We start from the raw sequence: 16081 nt of genomic DNA on the forward strand, positions 1-16081 counted from the left end.
ATAAAAAAACCAATTTAATTTGGAAGTTTGATTAGAGAATGACGAAAAATATACCACTTATTTATACAATGAAGTTATGTTTATTTACCAAATCAAACGTAAATTAGGTTTCCTAACCATCAATTTTCTCACAATTTGATGTTTAATGTTATATAGTAAAAAAAATAATAATTGAAACTTGAATGTAGTAATGGAAAGAAAAAAACTGAAACTTCGTAATGGAAAGAAAAAAACCAAAAGTACATTGCTATTCTTTATGTTTAGAAAAAAAAGTTGAAAATTTAATGATTGTAATAGATTTTTAGTTATATTTATCTAATAAATTTTCTGTTATACCGAATAATAAAATAGATTGGTATATTTTTTTGTCATACAAAATACTTAATCAGTTATCTTTTTCTCCATTTTTATTATCCACTTCAATTTCATTTTTCTATACCAAATACATCCTTAAAAACCATATAAAAATATAAATACATAATTTATTTTGAGAATCCAAATATTCATTTATAAAAAAAAATGCAAAACCCAAAATTTCACATGAAAATTTAAATCCGGGTCCCAAATTCAAATATTTTGAACCATTCCAGGGTATGAGGAATTCAATTGCAAATTAATTTGAAAATGGTTACCGATCGAACATTGCGGTGTTGTGCCGCCCGCTATTTTAGAACCGTTCGATCATTTTCCAAGCGAACAGCCAGAAAACCCTAACCCAACCATGGTTAATCATGAAGGTTAACTTAACCAACCAAAACCAATACATTCTTCGCAAACTAACCTCTAAAGTTCCATTTAATTACCACTTATGCCACGCATAACCTCTTCCTATAAATTCAGCCTCGAACCAGAGCTAGGTTTGCCCAACTGAAGAGCCAAGGGCCCTTCAGTAAAACTACCCTCCCCTCTCCTCCCTCTTTCTATTCCTCCCAAACCTTTTCCCATACACAAACACCAATAAATCGTACTTGCTTTAAGCTTTCCTCAAAGGGAAAAGAATGGCGACATCTTCTAGAAAATCAAATGCACCGGTTTTGCCGTTGACATCGAAGTTCCACCGTTCAGGTTCTCCGTCTGGAAGATTCGGAAGTCGCTCATCGGCGTTTGCAGCTGAGGTCTCATCGCCCTTTGCGTCATCAACGAGTTCCAGCTTCTATTCGTCTCCGTCTTCGAGTCATGTTTACAGTCGACCGACTTCGCCGACGCGCGTGAACCTCCACGGATTCGCTCCGGTGACTTCGTCGGCGGTGAGATTCTCGTTGGCAAGCAGATCCGGATCTCCGAATCGGTCGATGGCGATGAGTTCTCGAGATCAGGTTGTTCGAAAACAGAACGCTGGAAATCCACTGAAGAATTTACCGAAGAAGACGTGTATGTGTTCGCCTACGACGCATCCAGGATCGTTTCGGTGTAGTCTCCACAAGAATTATAATAGCACACAAGCGATGACGTACTCTCCAAACCGGTTGAATGCTCGTAGATCTGCGATGACGAATTCATTAGTGCGAATCGCTACAGTCGAAGGTGGAGATCTGGTGAAGAGAGCTTTAGCTGCTTTGATCCGACCGTCGTCGCACCAACAGCGGCGGAGATCGGCGTTTGAGCCTCGACCAAGCCGTCTCTCCATCATGTCCAAGGCCGACGACTTATGATTTTCCACAAAAATCCTCTGGTTGTACGGTTACAGGTTTGATGATTTTACCTCTTACCTTTTCCATTACAGATCTCTCCCGCGATGATGCTTGGATTCTGATGAAGATTGCTGTTTTTGTAATTCGCCGACATGAAAATCATTCCTTACATTTTGACACAAGGATGAAGCTTTATCCATTTATGGAATCTAAACGAAACGAAAAGAAACCGATCCTCTTTTGTACATAGATGATAGTATATGCTTGCAGCCATTGTGATTGCAAAATTGAAGGACATTTTGAATTGAACTTTCCACTTCCATTCAACAGATCAAAAACACTTCTAAACAACTTGAAATCTTAATTAGTTCAGTATTAACCTAACACAAGAACATCAGATCATAATTTCGTTATGCTTTTCGTGTGTTCTGTTGATTTGTGTTGAATCATCTGTTTGATTGATTGATCCATTCGTTTTCGCAGCATCAGATTCCGTGTTACGTCCTGTGCCGTGTTATGTTCCGTTACGTGCCGTGCCGTTCCGTCATCGATCACCGTTTGCCGTCTTGTTCGCCGTTATTTCTGAGGTGCATTTGGTGGTATGTGCGTTTCGTGTAAGGTAATATGTACTTTATTTTTTTTATTTATTCATTTATTTAATTTAAATTTTTTATAAAAAGATTTGATAATCTCTTATTTAAGTCACGCAACAGGAATGATCGTATAAATGTGGTTTAGAAGTTTTTGACCTTGACGCTGGAAATGTGGAAAATTGAAAATTGAAGAAGTGGCTTCCTAATTTCCCATATCTTTTTGGAGAAGTTAAAACAGTTGGGACTTTGAATTATTCCACACGCTAAAGACACCGAATACCTAACTGGAAAGATGTCTTTGGGTTGGGTTGATAGACAAATAATGGCCCTTCATAAATAAAGAGGAATCCGTCGACTAAATTTTAAAACATAAAATATTATAATTCAATATGAATACATATAATAATAATATAAAACATAAATGATTTTCATTGGATATATATGAAAAAATGTTGGTTTTAATAAATCTATGTTTTACAAAGAAATGGCTTGCCCACTTTTTTAATCAATTATTGTTCATATTTTTAAAAAGATGTAGTAGTTAAAGATTTCTCAATTCTTGATTACATAAGAAAAAAAAACATGAATGCAAAGATCATGAAAACATAAAAAATTTCATTCAAGTCAAATTGGTTAGATTTTGGTCAATATCTTTATTGAAAATGCCCTTGTTCATGTAAAACCATAGTGGTGATGGACAGTATTGTGGCGGGTTAAAAATTATTTGGACTAAAATTGTAATTAACGTATAAAAACTATAGGGACTAAAAATATAATTGCAATCATTTTTTGGGGACAAAAACTTTAATTGATGCAAGTTAAAAACTATAAGGACCAAAATTATAAGTTAAAAACTGTAAGGACCAAAATTATAATTAAACTATAGGTATTAAAATACAATTTAATCATTTTCTCAATTAAAAACATGAACCAAAATTATAATTAATGCAAATTAAAAGCTACATGGACTGAAATTGTAAATAATGCATAAATACTACAAGGACCAAATGTGTAGTATAGTAACTTCTTAAATTTTAAACTATAATGATCAAAATTATGTAATTCAAATAAATTAAAAATTATAAGGACTAAAACTGTAATTATTGTATTTTCTAGAGGGATATATAATATGTATGGGGATCTAAGAATTTTTGTTAGAAGGGTTTATCATTTAGTAAGATGATGATTGATGAGTCATGTCAAATAACACTTAAACTAGCTAGACTAATCAAAAAATAAGCAATTAAGAGAAACAACTTACCGAAACAAAATATTTAGGTCAATGTAAGAGATGGAGTAGCACAGAGATGAGTGTAGAGTCGCAAAGAGATCAACATATAAAGAGGCATTGGACAATTAAGGCAGAGAAGCGAAAGGTGACAATAAGACATATCAGTATCCTTGTTATGTATTTGTGAATTATGAATGTGTATTGGTGCATATGAGAGAAGCAAGATGCGGACAAAATGTGAACGTTTTTATATATTTCTTTTCACCATCAATGCTTAATGGTGATCATTTGATATGAAACACTTACAAATGGAGTTGACTTAGGTTCAAGTCTCACATTCTTCAACTTTAAAGTGAATTATCAGTCAAAAAAAATTATCTCTGTGACTTTGCATTCACCACTATGTAATCGTGTCTCTCAACTTGACTTAAATTTTATGTCAAGTAAGCCGCTTGACCTAATTGCTTATTTTTGGATTAGTCAAGCAAGTTTAAGTGTTATTTGACCTAACTACAAATTTGACTAGTGTAGTATATGTATGTATATGTTAGTTACTTGTTGGACTGTTAAATATTTCATTTATTGTTGCAATGATGGATGTGATATCTATTCAAGGTCTTTATACAATCTGGTCTAAAATCTTAATGGAAAAATGAGTTCTTCAAAACGCATAAGGGTCTTCCACAACCCTTAACGCGTTGAGACGTTTTCTCTCTCTTGAATTTCTTTTAGTATTTGTATATCTAATTTAGAGCAATAGACATATACCAATAAGGTTGTTATAATCAATGTTTTAAAAACCGGTTTGAACCGGCCGGTCGAACCGGTTGGACCGGGATCCGGGGGAGGGAGCGGTTCAACTATCACTGGTTTTACATTGATTTTTGAACCGGATTGAACCGGCCGGTTTTTAGAAAAAACCGGTACAACCGGTCAAAATAAACCGGTTAAACCAAATAAAAACAAATGAAAAAGAACCATTTACATAATAAACTTTGGTGATTTTTTTTTCAAATCTATTTAGTTTTCTTTAAATAAAAACATATAGTAAATGTTATAAAGTTTTTTGATGTGTTTGTATTCATCTAAAACTATTATTTTGTTTCGGTATTATATTTTATTTTCTTTTTGACGTATATGGATTGATGTAACACACTAAAACTTATGGTTATGTGTTATTTTAATGTATTTGGATTTATCTACAACTTATTTTTATGTGTATTTTTAATATTTGAACTTGTAAACATCAAATTCATGATTTATATATGTATATGTGTGTAGGAAAATAAGAAAAAGCATGAAAAATATAAAACCGATTGACCCGGCGGTCGAACCGGTTAAACCGGGAACCGGTCACCATACCGGTTAAAAAAAACCGGTTTTTAAAACATTGGTTATAATCAAGTGAATGATTAGATGTTGACACACTTTCAATTGAATGACTAAAACCCTTATGGTATATGTTGAATGTTAGAGTAGTGGGCACAACAAAGATAAAAAGAAGTCAACTTCAAACCACCTGAAAATTATATAAAAAAACATGCAAATCAAATGTTCATGAAATTACATAGAAGTCTTAAAATATGCAAAATGCATGAGATTTAATACCTAAGTATGGTGTAAATGTATGAAATAAATTTCCTAAAAGATGCATTAAAATGCATCTAACATGACACAAAAAAATGATTATTCCAAGTTCATCAACCAACATTTTATATTCACTCGTTAGTTAGTCAAATAACTGATGAATGACACACATATGTCAGAGATATACACATCAAGTAAAAAATGGACACATATGTCAGAGATATACACATCAAGTAAAAAATGGACGCAAATTCTACATGTTCATAATAATAAGTCATTATCAAGGAATGAGTTATAAATATAAAGTATATGCACGCAAATAAAATTATCAAGCCATGTTTAAAAAAGTTTTATTCCTTTCAAGATTGCCTTAGTAGTTTTTCTTCGAATCATGAAAGTGTTATACATGTCATGATTCATGAATACAAAAAAAAAAAAAACAATTTAAATCCTACCCAATCATAAAACATAAAAATGAATACCTTCCTTTCAAGATTGTCTTGGTAGTTTCTTCTCTGTATTTTTCCTTTGTTATCTTCTTATTTGAGAAAATGATTAAAAATCATAATAAACTCTTTGTTACATTCATATAGGTTATCCTGTTTCTTTTCTGTATTTTTCCTTTGTTATCTTCTTAAAACCCACCTGGGGACGAAAACTCTAATTTTTTTTTATAATTCTCTCAAAATGAAAAACATGAAAACCTATATGAATGGGCTGATGATCAATGTTAATTGGGTTACTGACGTCGGGTCTATTAAGGGGGAAGTCTATAATTTTTTGAGGCCAAATTCCATGAAACACAGTTGTGCAAGCCTTCCTTTATCAATGAGAATTTTAAGAAGTTATCAGATGTCAATAAGAATTGGTTGGAGTCGCCTTTTGAGCTTATGGAGGTAAAAGATGCCATTTGGAATTGTGGCAATGAGAATGCACCAAGTCCAGATGGTTTCTCTTTCAAATTCATCAAGCATTATTGACATGTCATGCAAGATGATAGCATGCGATTCGTTAAGCATTTTGAAGCGGGTGGATGTCTTTCCAGGGGGAGCAACTCTTTTTTTTATTACTTTATTGCCCAAAGTCAAGGATCCTCTATTGTTAAACGACTATAGACATATTAGCCTCATCAGATGTGTTTATAAAATTATCGTGAAGGTTCTTGCGTCCAGTTTGAAAAAGGTGATTAGCTCTGTGATCCTTGAAGTCCAGTCGGCCTATGTTGATGGGAGAAATATTATCGACGGACCTATGATAATTAACGAGGTGGTGTCTTGGGGTAAGAAGTCCAAAAACAAAATGTTCTTGTTGAAAGTTGATTTTGACAAAGCTTTTGACTCCATCAATTGGTCGTTTTTGGATTCGGTTATGTCTCAAATGGGCTTTAGTGTTAAATGGCGATTTTGGATTAAGGAGTGTTTCGCATCTTCTAGAGCCTCGGTTTTAATAAATGGTTCGGCTACCAAAGAATTCCCTATTACAAAAGGTGTTCGTCAAGGTGATCCCCTCTCACCGTTCTTGTTCATTATTGCCATGGAAGGTCTGAATGTCGCTTTAAAATCTGCTTGTGTTAAGTCTCTCTTTCACGGTATTCAAATCCCCAATGGTGGTCTCTCACTGTCGCATCTCTTTTATGCTGACGATGCCCTCTTTTTAGGTAATTGGTCTTGCTCTAATTTTGCAAATTTGGCTCGTATTTTAAGGTGTTTTCATGCTGCCTCCGGTTTAATAGTTAACTTTCATAAGTCCAATGTGTTTGGCATTGGTGTTTCGGGAAATGATGTCTCGGATTGTGCTCGGATCCTTGGTTGCGACGTGGGTTCTCTCCCTTTCAAGTATTTAAGGGTCCCAGTTGGTGCTAACATGACTCTTAAGAGAAATTGGGCGCCTATTGTTGATAGAGTTCATAACCGTCTTTTTTCTTGGAAGGCAAATAATCTTTCTTTTGGTGGGAGACTAACGCTTGTGAAATCAGTGATGAGCAACCTTCCTTTGTATTTCTTCTCGTTGTTCAAGGCTCCTAGATCGATCATTGATCTTTTAGAAAAGCTGAGAAGACGATTTATATGGGGAGGTAGTGATGAGAAGAATAAGATAAACTTGGTTGCTTGGAAAACTATTTTAGGTGATAAAAATAAAGGAGGTTTGGGAGTTGGATCTTTATGTTCTCTAAATTGGTCCCTTCTCATTAAATGGATTTGGAGGTATAAGGTCTATCATAAATCGTTATGGAGACGAGTCATTTGTGGAATTCATAATCTTGTTAGAAAACCAGTGAAATCCATGGCTAAGAAAACTCTCCCCGGCGTTTGGTATAATATTTCGAGAGTAATTCATGAATTAGAGAACATAGGTATTGATTTCTACTCTCTTTTTAACATTCATTTCAAATCGGGTTCGGATACTCTCTTTTGGCTTGATAATTGGATCGGGTCTGACAATCTTGCATCTATGTTCCTTTCTTTATTTGAGTTGGATAAGAAAAAAATCTTGTTTTGTTTTTGAGAGATTGGATACCACTTCGTTTAATTGGGCTTGGAAAAGGGCTCTGTGTAATCAAATTGAAGCAGAAGAACTAATTGATTTAAAAAACTGCTTGGAGTCGGCTATTGTTTCTAGGGGCAGCGATACTTGGAGATCGAAACTTTTTATGGATGGGATTTTTTACGTTCGTGATCTTCATGCTTTGATCGATTCAAGGCTTACTGTGCCGGTGGACAACCCCAAGGTTTGGATCAATCTGGTTCCCTCAAAAGTCACTTGTTTTACTTGGCGTGCCTGCATGGATCACATCCCTTTTGTGATTGCGCTCTCTCGGAGAGGTATAAATGCTTCTGTCACTTCCTGTGTTAGCTGCATCTCAGGTGTTGATGAGACAGATCACATTTTGCTTGGCTGTCCTTTTGCTCTTCACACTTTAGACAAGATTCTTGATTGGTGTGGTATCTCTTCCTATCTTGCTTCTTCGGTTGTTGGGTTGGTTAATTGTGCAACCCAATGGGGGAATTGCCCTAAAAAAGGAAGTTGTTTTTAGCCATCATTTACGGTTATTTATGGGGTGTTTGGAGGGCTCGAAATGAAAAAAATTTCAACAAAATGTGTGTCTCTTCTTCGGCATTGGCGGATAATATCATCACCATGGTTTTTAGTTGGGTAAAACATAGAGAAAATTACAGGAATTGTAATTGGGCTACTTGGTGTGTTTGTCTATTCAACATTATGTAATTTTTATCTGTTTTTCCTTTGCCCTGCCTTCGTCTTTTAGGCAGTGGTTTTTTAATAATATTCCGCCGTTTAAAAAAAGGGTTAAACATTATTAAAGGCAACTTTTAAGGAGAAATACATCTTATTCATCGGAGATAATAATTACTAGCATGGGGTATTTAATTTTCCTAGAAAACTAATAAATATGGGGCAATGATAATTTAAATATTCCACTTAAGGCTATGTTTGACGTACTAGCTAAAAAGTTAGCTGATAGCTGAAAAGCTAGCTGTTAAATAAAAAGCTAGCTGTTAAATAAAAAGCTAGCTGATAGCTTAAAAATTAGCTAATAAAAAATAATGTTTGGTAAAACTAGTTGAAAAACTAGTTGAAATATATAAAATGACATAAAAGCTAGTCTATGTAGCTTTTTTAAAAAGCTAGCTTAAAAACTACTTTTTGGCTTACCAAAGATGACAACTTAAAAAAACTCGAAAAATAAGCTAGTTTATGAGCTAACTGTGACATGCCAAACACAACCCATATAGTCTACAATTTGCTTACAAATATATCTAGGTATACTTAAAATATATTATACGAATCAGTTTTAGATATAAAATACAGTTGAAGAAATTTAAATGTATTATAAGAATCAGTTTAGAGATCTCATCTACTCATGAAAAAATGACAAATATAATTAGGAGATATAAAATGTGTTATATGTAACGATTTTAGATTTACAACTGACTCTCGTGTATTGATTATAAGTACCGAACAATCCATATAATACAATTCAATTAAAATGTCTACAAAATGTACTTAATTTTTTTTTCAAGATCTTAAAAACATAATGGTTATTCAATATGGATGGAAATTTCCATATTCAAAGACACATCATAAGATCTTAGATAGTATACAATAGGCTGAAAAAAAAATCCATTTCAAAGAGTCCTCGGTACACTTCAAATGTTATATAATCTTGTTGATACAAGAAGTAATCACACAACAAAATGACACAACGGCCTACAAGGACCAAATGTGTAGTATAATCATTTCTTAAATCTTGAACTATAATGATCAAATATGTAATTCAAACAAATTAAAAATTATAAGGACTAAAACTATAATTGTTGTATTTTCTAGAGGGATATATAATATGTATGGGGTAACGGGGATCTAAGAATTTTTGTTAGAAGAGTTTATCTAGGGATTAACATCGGAACCGGTCCGGCCTGAACCGGAACCGGTTTGGGAAATGAACTTGGTGGGAAATAGAAACCGAACAGGACTGTCGGTTTTACCGGTTCCGGTTCCATTGGTTCCGGTTTTTAACGTGTCTACAATGTTGGAACCGATCTTCGAGAAATAACAACATACGGTTTCGGTTTTTTCCGGTTTTACCGGTTCCCAGATCCAAAAATCCACAAGAATATCGTCCCGGTCCCGACCCGATCAGTTCTATCCGGTTCCGGTTCCGGTCAGCTCCCCGGTCCAAATGCTCATTCCTAAGTTTATTATTTAGTAAGTTGATGATTGATGAGTCATGTCAGAACGATTAAAAACTGGATTGACTTAGATCAAAATGATCTAAACCCACATGATAAGAATTTTTTTAAACAGTTGACAAATAACAATGAAGACATATACTAGACTAATTGAACAAGTAGTTAGGTTAAATAACACTTAAACTAGCTGGACTAATCCAACAATAAGAAATTAAGAGAAACAAACTTACCGAAACAAAATATTTAATTCTATGTAAGAGACGGAGTGGCAGAGAAGTAGAGAAGTGAGTGTAGAGTCGCAAAGAGATCAACATATAAAGAAGCATCGGACAATTAACTGATTAAGGCAGAGAGGCGAAATGTGACAATAAGACATCTCAGTGTCCTTGTTATGTATTTGTGAATTATGAGTTTGTATCGGTGCATATGAGAGAAGCAAGATGCGGACAACATCTGAATGTTTTTATATATTTCTTTTCACCATCAAGGTGCTTAACGATGATCATTTGATATGAAACACTTACAAATGGAGTTAACTTAGGTTCAAGTCTCACATGCTTCAACTTTAAAGTGAATTATCAGTCAAAATAATCGTATCTCTCAACTTGACTTCAACTTGACTTAAAGGTGCTTAACGATGATCATTTGATATGAAACACTTACAAATGGAGTTAACTTAGGTTCAAGTCTCACATGCTTCAACTTTAAAGTGAATTATCAGTCAAAATAATCGTATCTCTCAACTTGACTTAAATTTTGTGTCAAGTAAGCCGCTTGACCTAATTGCTTATTTTTGGATTAGTCAAGCAAGTTTAAGTGTTATCTGACCTAACTACAAATTTGACTAGTGTAGTATATGTTAGTTACTTGTTAGATTGTCAAATATTTCATTTATTGTTGAAATGATGGGTGTGTTATCTATTGAGGGTCTTTATACAATCTAGTCTAAAACCTTAATGGAAAAATGGGTTTTTCAAAATGCATAAGGGCCTTCCACAGCCCTTAACACGTTGAGATGTTTTCTCTCTCTTGAATTTCTTTTAGTTTGTATATCTATTTTAGAGCAATAGACATGTACTAATAAGGTTGTTATAATCAAGTGAATGATTAGATGTTGACACACTTTTAATTGAATGACTAAAACCCTTATGGTATATGTTGAATGTTGAATGTTAGAGTAGTGGGCACAACAAAGATAAAAAGAAGTCAACTTCAAACCACCTGAAAATTATATAAAAAAACATTCAAATCAAAGGTTCACAAAATTACATAGAAGTCTTAAAATATTCAAAATGCATGAGGTTTAATACCTAAGTATGGTGTAAATGTATGGAATAAATTTCCTAAAAGATGCATTAAAATGCATCTAACATGATACAAAAAAATGATTACTTCGAGTTCATCAACCAACATTTTATATTCACTCGTTAGTTAGTAAAATAATTGATGAATGACACACATATGTCAGAGATATACACATCAAGTAAAAAATGGACACAAATTCTACATGTTCATAATAATAAGTCATTATCAAGGAATGAGTTATAAATGAAAAAACAATACAAATTCAATCAATAAAAACAATACAAATTCAATCAATAAAAAAAACCTTAAAAATCAAATAGGGTGTCTAAATGAAAAAATGGGGTGTCTTTTTAGTCAACCCCATATATCTAGGTATACTTAAAATATATCATACAAATCGGTTTTAGATGTAAAATGCAGTCGAAGAAATTTAAATGTATTATAAGAATCAATTTAAAAATCTCATCTACTCATGGAAAAATGACAAATATAATTAGGAGATATAAAATGTGTTATATGTACTGGTTTTAGATTTACAACCGACTCTCGTGCATTGATTATAAGTACCTAACGATCCATATAATACAATTAAATTAAAATGTCTACAAAACGTACTTGAAATTTTTTTCAAGATCTTAAAAAACTTAATGGTTATTCAATCTGGATGGAAAATCCCATATTCAAAGACACATCATAAGATCTTAGATAATATACAAAACGCTGTAAAAAATCAATTTTAAAGAGCAATCAGTACATTTCAAATGTTATATAATCTTGTTGATACAAGAAGTGATCACACAACAAAATGACACAACGGCCTACGAAGCAAGCCAACCTGTCATTCAGAAGATCCTAGTGTGTTTTATGACGAAGGTTGTAATTAGTTAACTTGTGTAAAAAGAACATAATTTGTACATATCTTTTTGTCAGTGTATGATACTGGAACTAATTAATATGTACCATGTCTTTTAACACGGTTATGTGCCCCAATCTTTATCATGTTTTCCCTATAAATAGAGGCATAATTGTATGGTGTACAAGTATCCTAGTTGTATCTTTTCAGAAGTTATCTCGATACAAAGTCTTTCTTTGTTTATTTCATTGTGTTACATATATTTCTTGATTATTGTTTCTTTACATAATGTTTTTTAGTTCCGCACTTAACATGTTTATTGTTTGATCTAAATAGATCCACAATTCAACAATTAGTATTGTGAACCTCTCGTTTAGACCGAGAGGATGTGTTAAATATAGTTTTTTTTGGGTAACAATATATATAATTTAGGTTCCCTTATGTAATATGTTGTGTTAGTTGTATTATAAGATATGCAATATAAACCATAAATAAATTTTCATATATCACAATTACATCTCAAAATTTAAGGATGTTACCACAAAATTCCTTAGGAGCATGACACATGGCATTAGTGAGATTAGTTAGTGCATTAACATTTTTCCAAAAGCCATTTGGTTTTCTATTTTTTTAGAACGATGAGTTAGTATATGTTTAATATATGTTTGAGATTAAACTCATGACATCCTTATTAAAAACACTTTGTTAGACGTAATATGTTTAATATATGTTTGAGATTAAACTCATGACATCCTTATTAAAAACACTTTGTTAGACGTAATACGACGCATTAACTCCTACCAAAACTAACAACTTTAAGTGTTTAATTCTTGATACAATTTAAACACAAACATTTTCTAATATATCACTTTACATAAAAGAACTAATAACTTTAAGTCATTTAAGTCTTTAATTGTTGCACACTTTGATTTAAAAATCGACACTAAACATTTAAATAGACAAAAAATAATTGATTTTTCTATTTACTTAAAACAACAAATACAATCATTACATAAATAAATTTTAAAGTAATTAGTTGATAATATATTTTGAGCATAATAGAAATTGATGATATATATTGGATTATCTAATACAAAATTGTATATGTTTTAGGATCGGTCGGTAAAAGTGGGCCCTTCAGGCGCGCATTGTCGTTTCCATCAAGCATCGCATCTTTGCCAGTTTCCTCCATTAATTAATTATAATCATTTCTTTATGCCAAAAATTCCCCTGTTTCTTCGTCTCCTCAATCCAAAACATTCTTCCAAAAACCCGCCTCTTTTAAATCGATTAGGGTTTCAGATATATAAGGATTGAGAGGGAAACACATTCGTGTTGATTTATTTCCCCCCGTTTTTCTTCTTCTTCGTCTTCATCCTGTAATTTTTTTCCTTGTTGTTATCGGTGTTTTTTGAATTTTATGCTTGAAAGGCTTTGCATCGAGTTGATTAATAGTTCAATTATACGTGTGTGAGGCAGGGTTGTTGCAATTATCAAGCTTAGGGTTTCTGTGTTTTGCGGTGGAACGAGGGAATTCAGATTTTGGGGTTTCGACTTTCGAGCTAATTATTTGGAGTAGAAATGGGGAAACCTTCCGGTAAGAAGAAGTTACAGGCTGCGGCTGAAAAAGTAACGAAACACAAGAAAGCATCAGGATCTGATCGAACTCCGACACAAAATAATGACGCCAATGGTTTTGAGAATAAGAAGGTTGAAGAAATCGACAGGGGAAAAAACATGGAGAAACCTAAGGACAACAAGGTAAACCGAGGTAAAAAGAAGAGAATAGATAAGAAGGTGGCGATGGAGGATGATAAGAAGATCGTTAAAGAAGAAAAAGTGATGACGAAGGCAGTGAAACTGGTGTTTGGAGATGATATAAGGTGGGCACAGCTACCTGTTGATTGTAGCATTGGATTCGTGAGGCAGATAATTCGCGACAGATTTCCTTCCTTACATGGTGTTCTTATCAAGTACAAAGATCGAGAAGGAGATCTAATCACCATTATAACAACACCTGAGCTGAGATCTGCAGAAACTTCAAGTGATCCTCAAGGTACGTTCAAACTCTACCTAGTGGAAGTTACTCCAGATAAAGAACCATCATACGAGCTCTTCCAAAACGAACAACTCCCCATTGTTTCTGAGGGAAAATCAGAAGAAGGAATCACGAATTCCAAAGAGGAATGGATTGTCCAGTTCTCAAGACTCTTCAAGAGCCATGTGGGATTCGACACAGATCCATATTTGGATCTTCATGAACTCGGAATGGAGATTTACTCAGAAGCAATGGAAGATACAATCACAACAGAAAGCTCCCAGAACCTTTTCGACATAGCTGGATCAAAATTCCAAGAAATGTCCGCTTTAGCTTTGTTCAACCTAGGCAACGTCCACATGAACAAAGCAAGAAAATCGATTGTCATTTCAGAAGATAACAACACAACAACCAAAGAATCAGTATCAGAACAAGTGCAAATCGGATTCGAATTCTCCCAAAAAGAATACGAAAAAGCAGGGGAAAGATACGAACAGTCAACACAAGTCAAACCTGATTTCTACGAAGGACACCTGGCACTCGGACAACAACAATTCGAAGAAGCAAAGCTCTCATGGTGTTACGCACTCGGATCCAAAACCGATTCACTAAACCCAACATCTTCTTCAAGAATCCTGGAGCTATACAACAGAGCTGAAGAAAACATGGAAAAGGGAATGCAGATGTGGGAAGAATCGGAAGAAAGGAGACTGAATGGATTGAGTCTATGCGAAGAACATAAGACTGAATTGGAGAAATTAGGTCTGGAAGGGATTGTCGATGTTAAAGATGGATCAAATGATGAAGATTTGGAACAAGCTGTGAATATAAGATCTCAGATCTATATCTTATGGGGGACGTTGCTTTATGAGAGATCTGTTGTTGAATGGAAGATGTGTTTGGGATCATGGGAAGAATGTTTGGAGGTTTCGATTGAGAAATTTGAACTTGCGGGTGCTTCTCCTACTGATATTACTGTCATTATAAAGAATCACTGCTCAAATGGAACAGCTTTGCAAGGTAAATAAATCGGAGAAATTTTTTTTTTTTTTTTTTTTAATAAAAATTGTAAATGTTTTATGGATTTGGATTTGTAATTTGTAGGATTGAGTTTCAAGATTGATGAAATAGTTCAGGCATGGAATGAGATGTTTGATACGAAAAGATGGCAGACTGGAATTCCTTCGTTTCGGTTGGAGCCGTTGTTTAGGAGGCGGGTCCCCAAACTACATTCGCTTCTTGAGAATTTTTAATTTTAAAGTAAAAGAAAGGTAATATTTTATATTATTAATATTTTTTTTCGTTTTTGTATGAATGTATAATCAAGAAACAAAACAATAAATGAATAAATTCATCCTGAATTTTGTTTTGCAGGAATTTTTTTGTTGGTAGTTTAACTTTGTTTCTTTTGCTAATGGAAGTGAAAGAAGTGGTTTTTTCTTGGATTTTGTTATATTTAGTGTGATCAAGGCTTCTACTATATTTTTTTTCCCCTACAAGGGTATAAATCTCAAAGGAGTATACATCATTTTTGTTATATAGTTATATAAACATTCATTGTAATAGTTTGTCTTGCTCATGGTGAGCAAATGAGGTTGAAAAAGTTGTTATGTTATTTTTTATATTTCTGTGTGTTTAATCTTTGTAAAGCTAACTAGAAAATTAGACTTGTCAATTGATAATTGATATATCATGAAGCATCATGTTTTAGGTTTAGATATATTTAATCAAATTGCTTCTTAAAAAGTCACTTGTATTCACCATAACTAAAGCATGATTTATGTTGTTCATTTTAGCTTATTTGTATAACAAATAAAATATATGTAACACAAGAGAGATGAGACATTCCATGATATACAACTACATACACCAACCAATTAAATAAAGCCTTGAGAGAGAAACAATCATTATTATTTATGAAGTAGAACCATAACCTTTCACTAATACTAGTATAATATAATAAAACATAATTGATCTTAGAAAATAATCAAATAACACACAAGATAATAATAAATATATTAAATCCCCCAATCAAGCAACGCATTACACTCTAAGCTTCGAATGAATTCCATTAATATGGTTTTTTTTTTTCTCATCTAGTTCATAGACCTCATCCTAGTCAACAATTAATTTA

At 33.2% G+C, this 16081-nt stretch overlaps 2 protein-coding genes across 4 annotated transcripts; both read left to right on the forward strand.

The window, feature by feature from the left end:
* The first annotated feature begins 856 nt into the window (after positions 1-856).
* LOC145119834 (uncharacterized) lies at positions 857-3777 on the forward strand. Of its 3 annotated transcripts, none has more exons than XR_013714015.1 (3): positions 857-1687; positions 2115-2250; positions 2334-3777. XR_013714015.1 is itself a non-coding variant. In XM_079055593.1 (2 exons), exon 1 carries the CDS (start codon positions 999-1001, stop codon positions 1650-1652), a length of 654 nt encoding a protein of 217 aa, XP_078911719.1. In that variant the 5' UTR covers positions 857-998; the 3' UTR covers positions 1653-1687; positions 2115-3777. The 3 variants fall into 3 exon arrangements, 1 of the variants encoding a protein (XP_078911719.1); XR_013714014.1 differs by having other exon boundaries at positions 2345-3777; XM_079055593.1 differs by having other exon boundaries at positions 2115-3777.
* Positions 3778-13070: 9293 nt separating this feature from the next.
* Positions 13071-15586, forward strand: LOC145120003 (protein PHOX1-like). The gene is made up of 3 exons (XM_079055792.1): positions 13071-14967; positions 15052-15218; positions 15322-15586. Exons 1-2 carry the CDS (start codon positions 13491-13493, stop codon positions 15198-15200), a joined length of 1626 nt encoding a protein of 541 aa, XP_078911918.1. The 5' UTR covers positions 13071-13490; the 3' UTR covers positions 15201-15218; positions 15322-15586.
* The last annotated feature ends 495 nt before the right edge of the window (positions 15587-16081 follow it).

Source organism: Lactuca virosa, chromosome 6, assembly GCF_052849685.1.
Source record: "Lactuca virosa cultivar CGN04683 chromosome 6, Lactuca_virosa_CGN04683_v6, whole genome shotgun sequence".
NCBI classification, from domain to species: Eukaryota; Viridiplantae; Streptophyta; class Magnoliopsida; order Asterales; family Asteraceae; genus Lactuca; species Lactuca virosa.

Bases quoted from the DNA above. Each gene is read 5' to 3' on its own strand.
- LOC145119834 (XM_079055593.1), top strand. From the start codon at position 999: ATGGCGACATCTTCTAGAAAATCAAATGCACCGGTTTTGCCGTTGACA.
- LOC145120003 (XM_079055792.1), top strand. From the start codon at position 13,491: ATGGGGAAACCTTCCGGTAAGAAGAAGTTACAGGCTGCGGCTGAAAAA. The intron at 14,968-15,051 runs GTAAATAAATCG...TGTAATTTGTAG, and splicing joins AAATGGAACAGCTTTGCAAG to GATTGAGTTTCAAGATTGAT.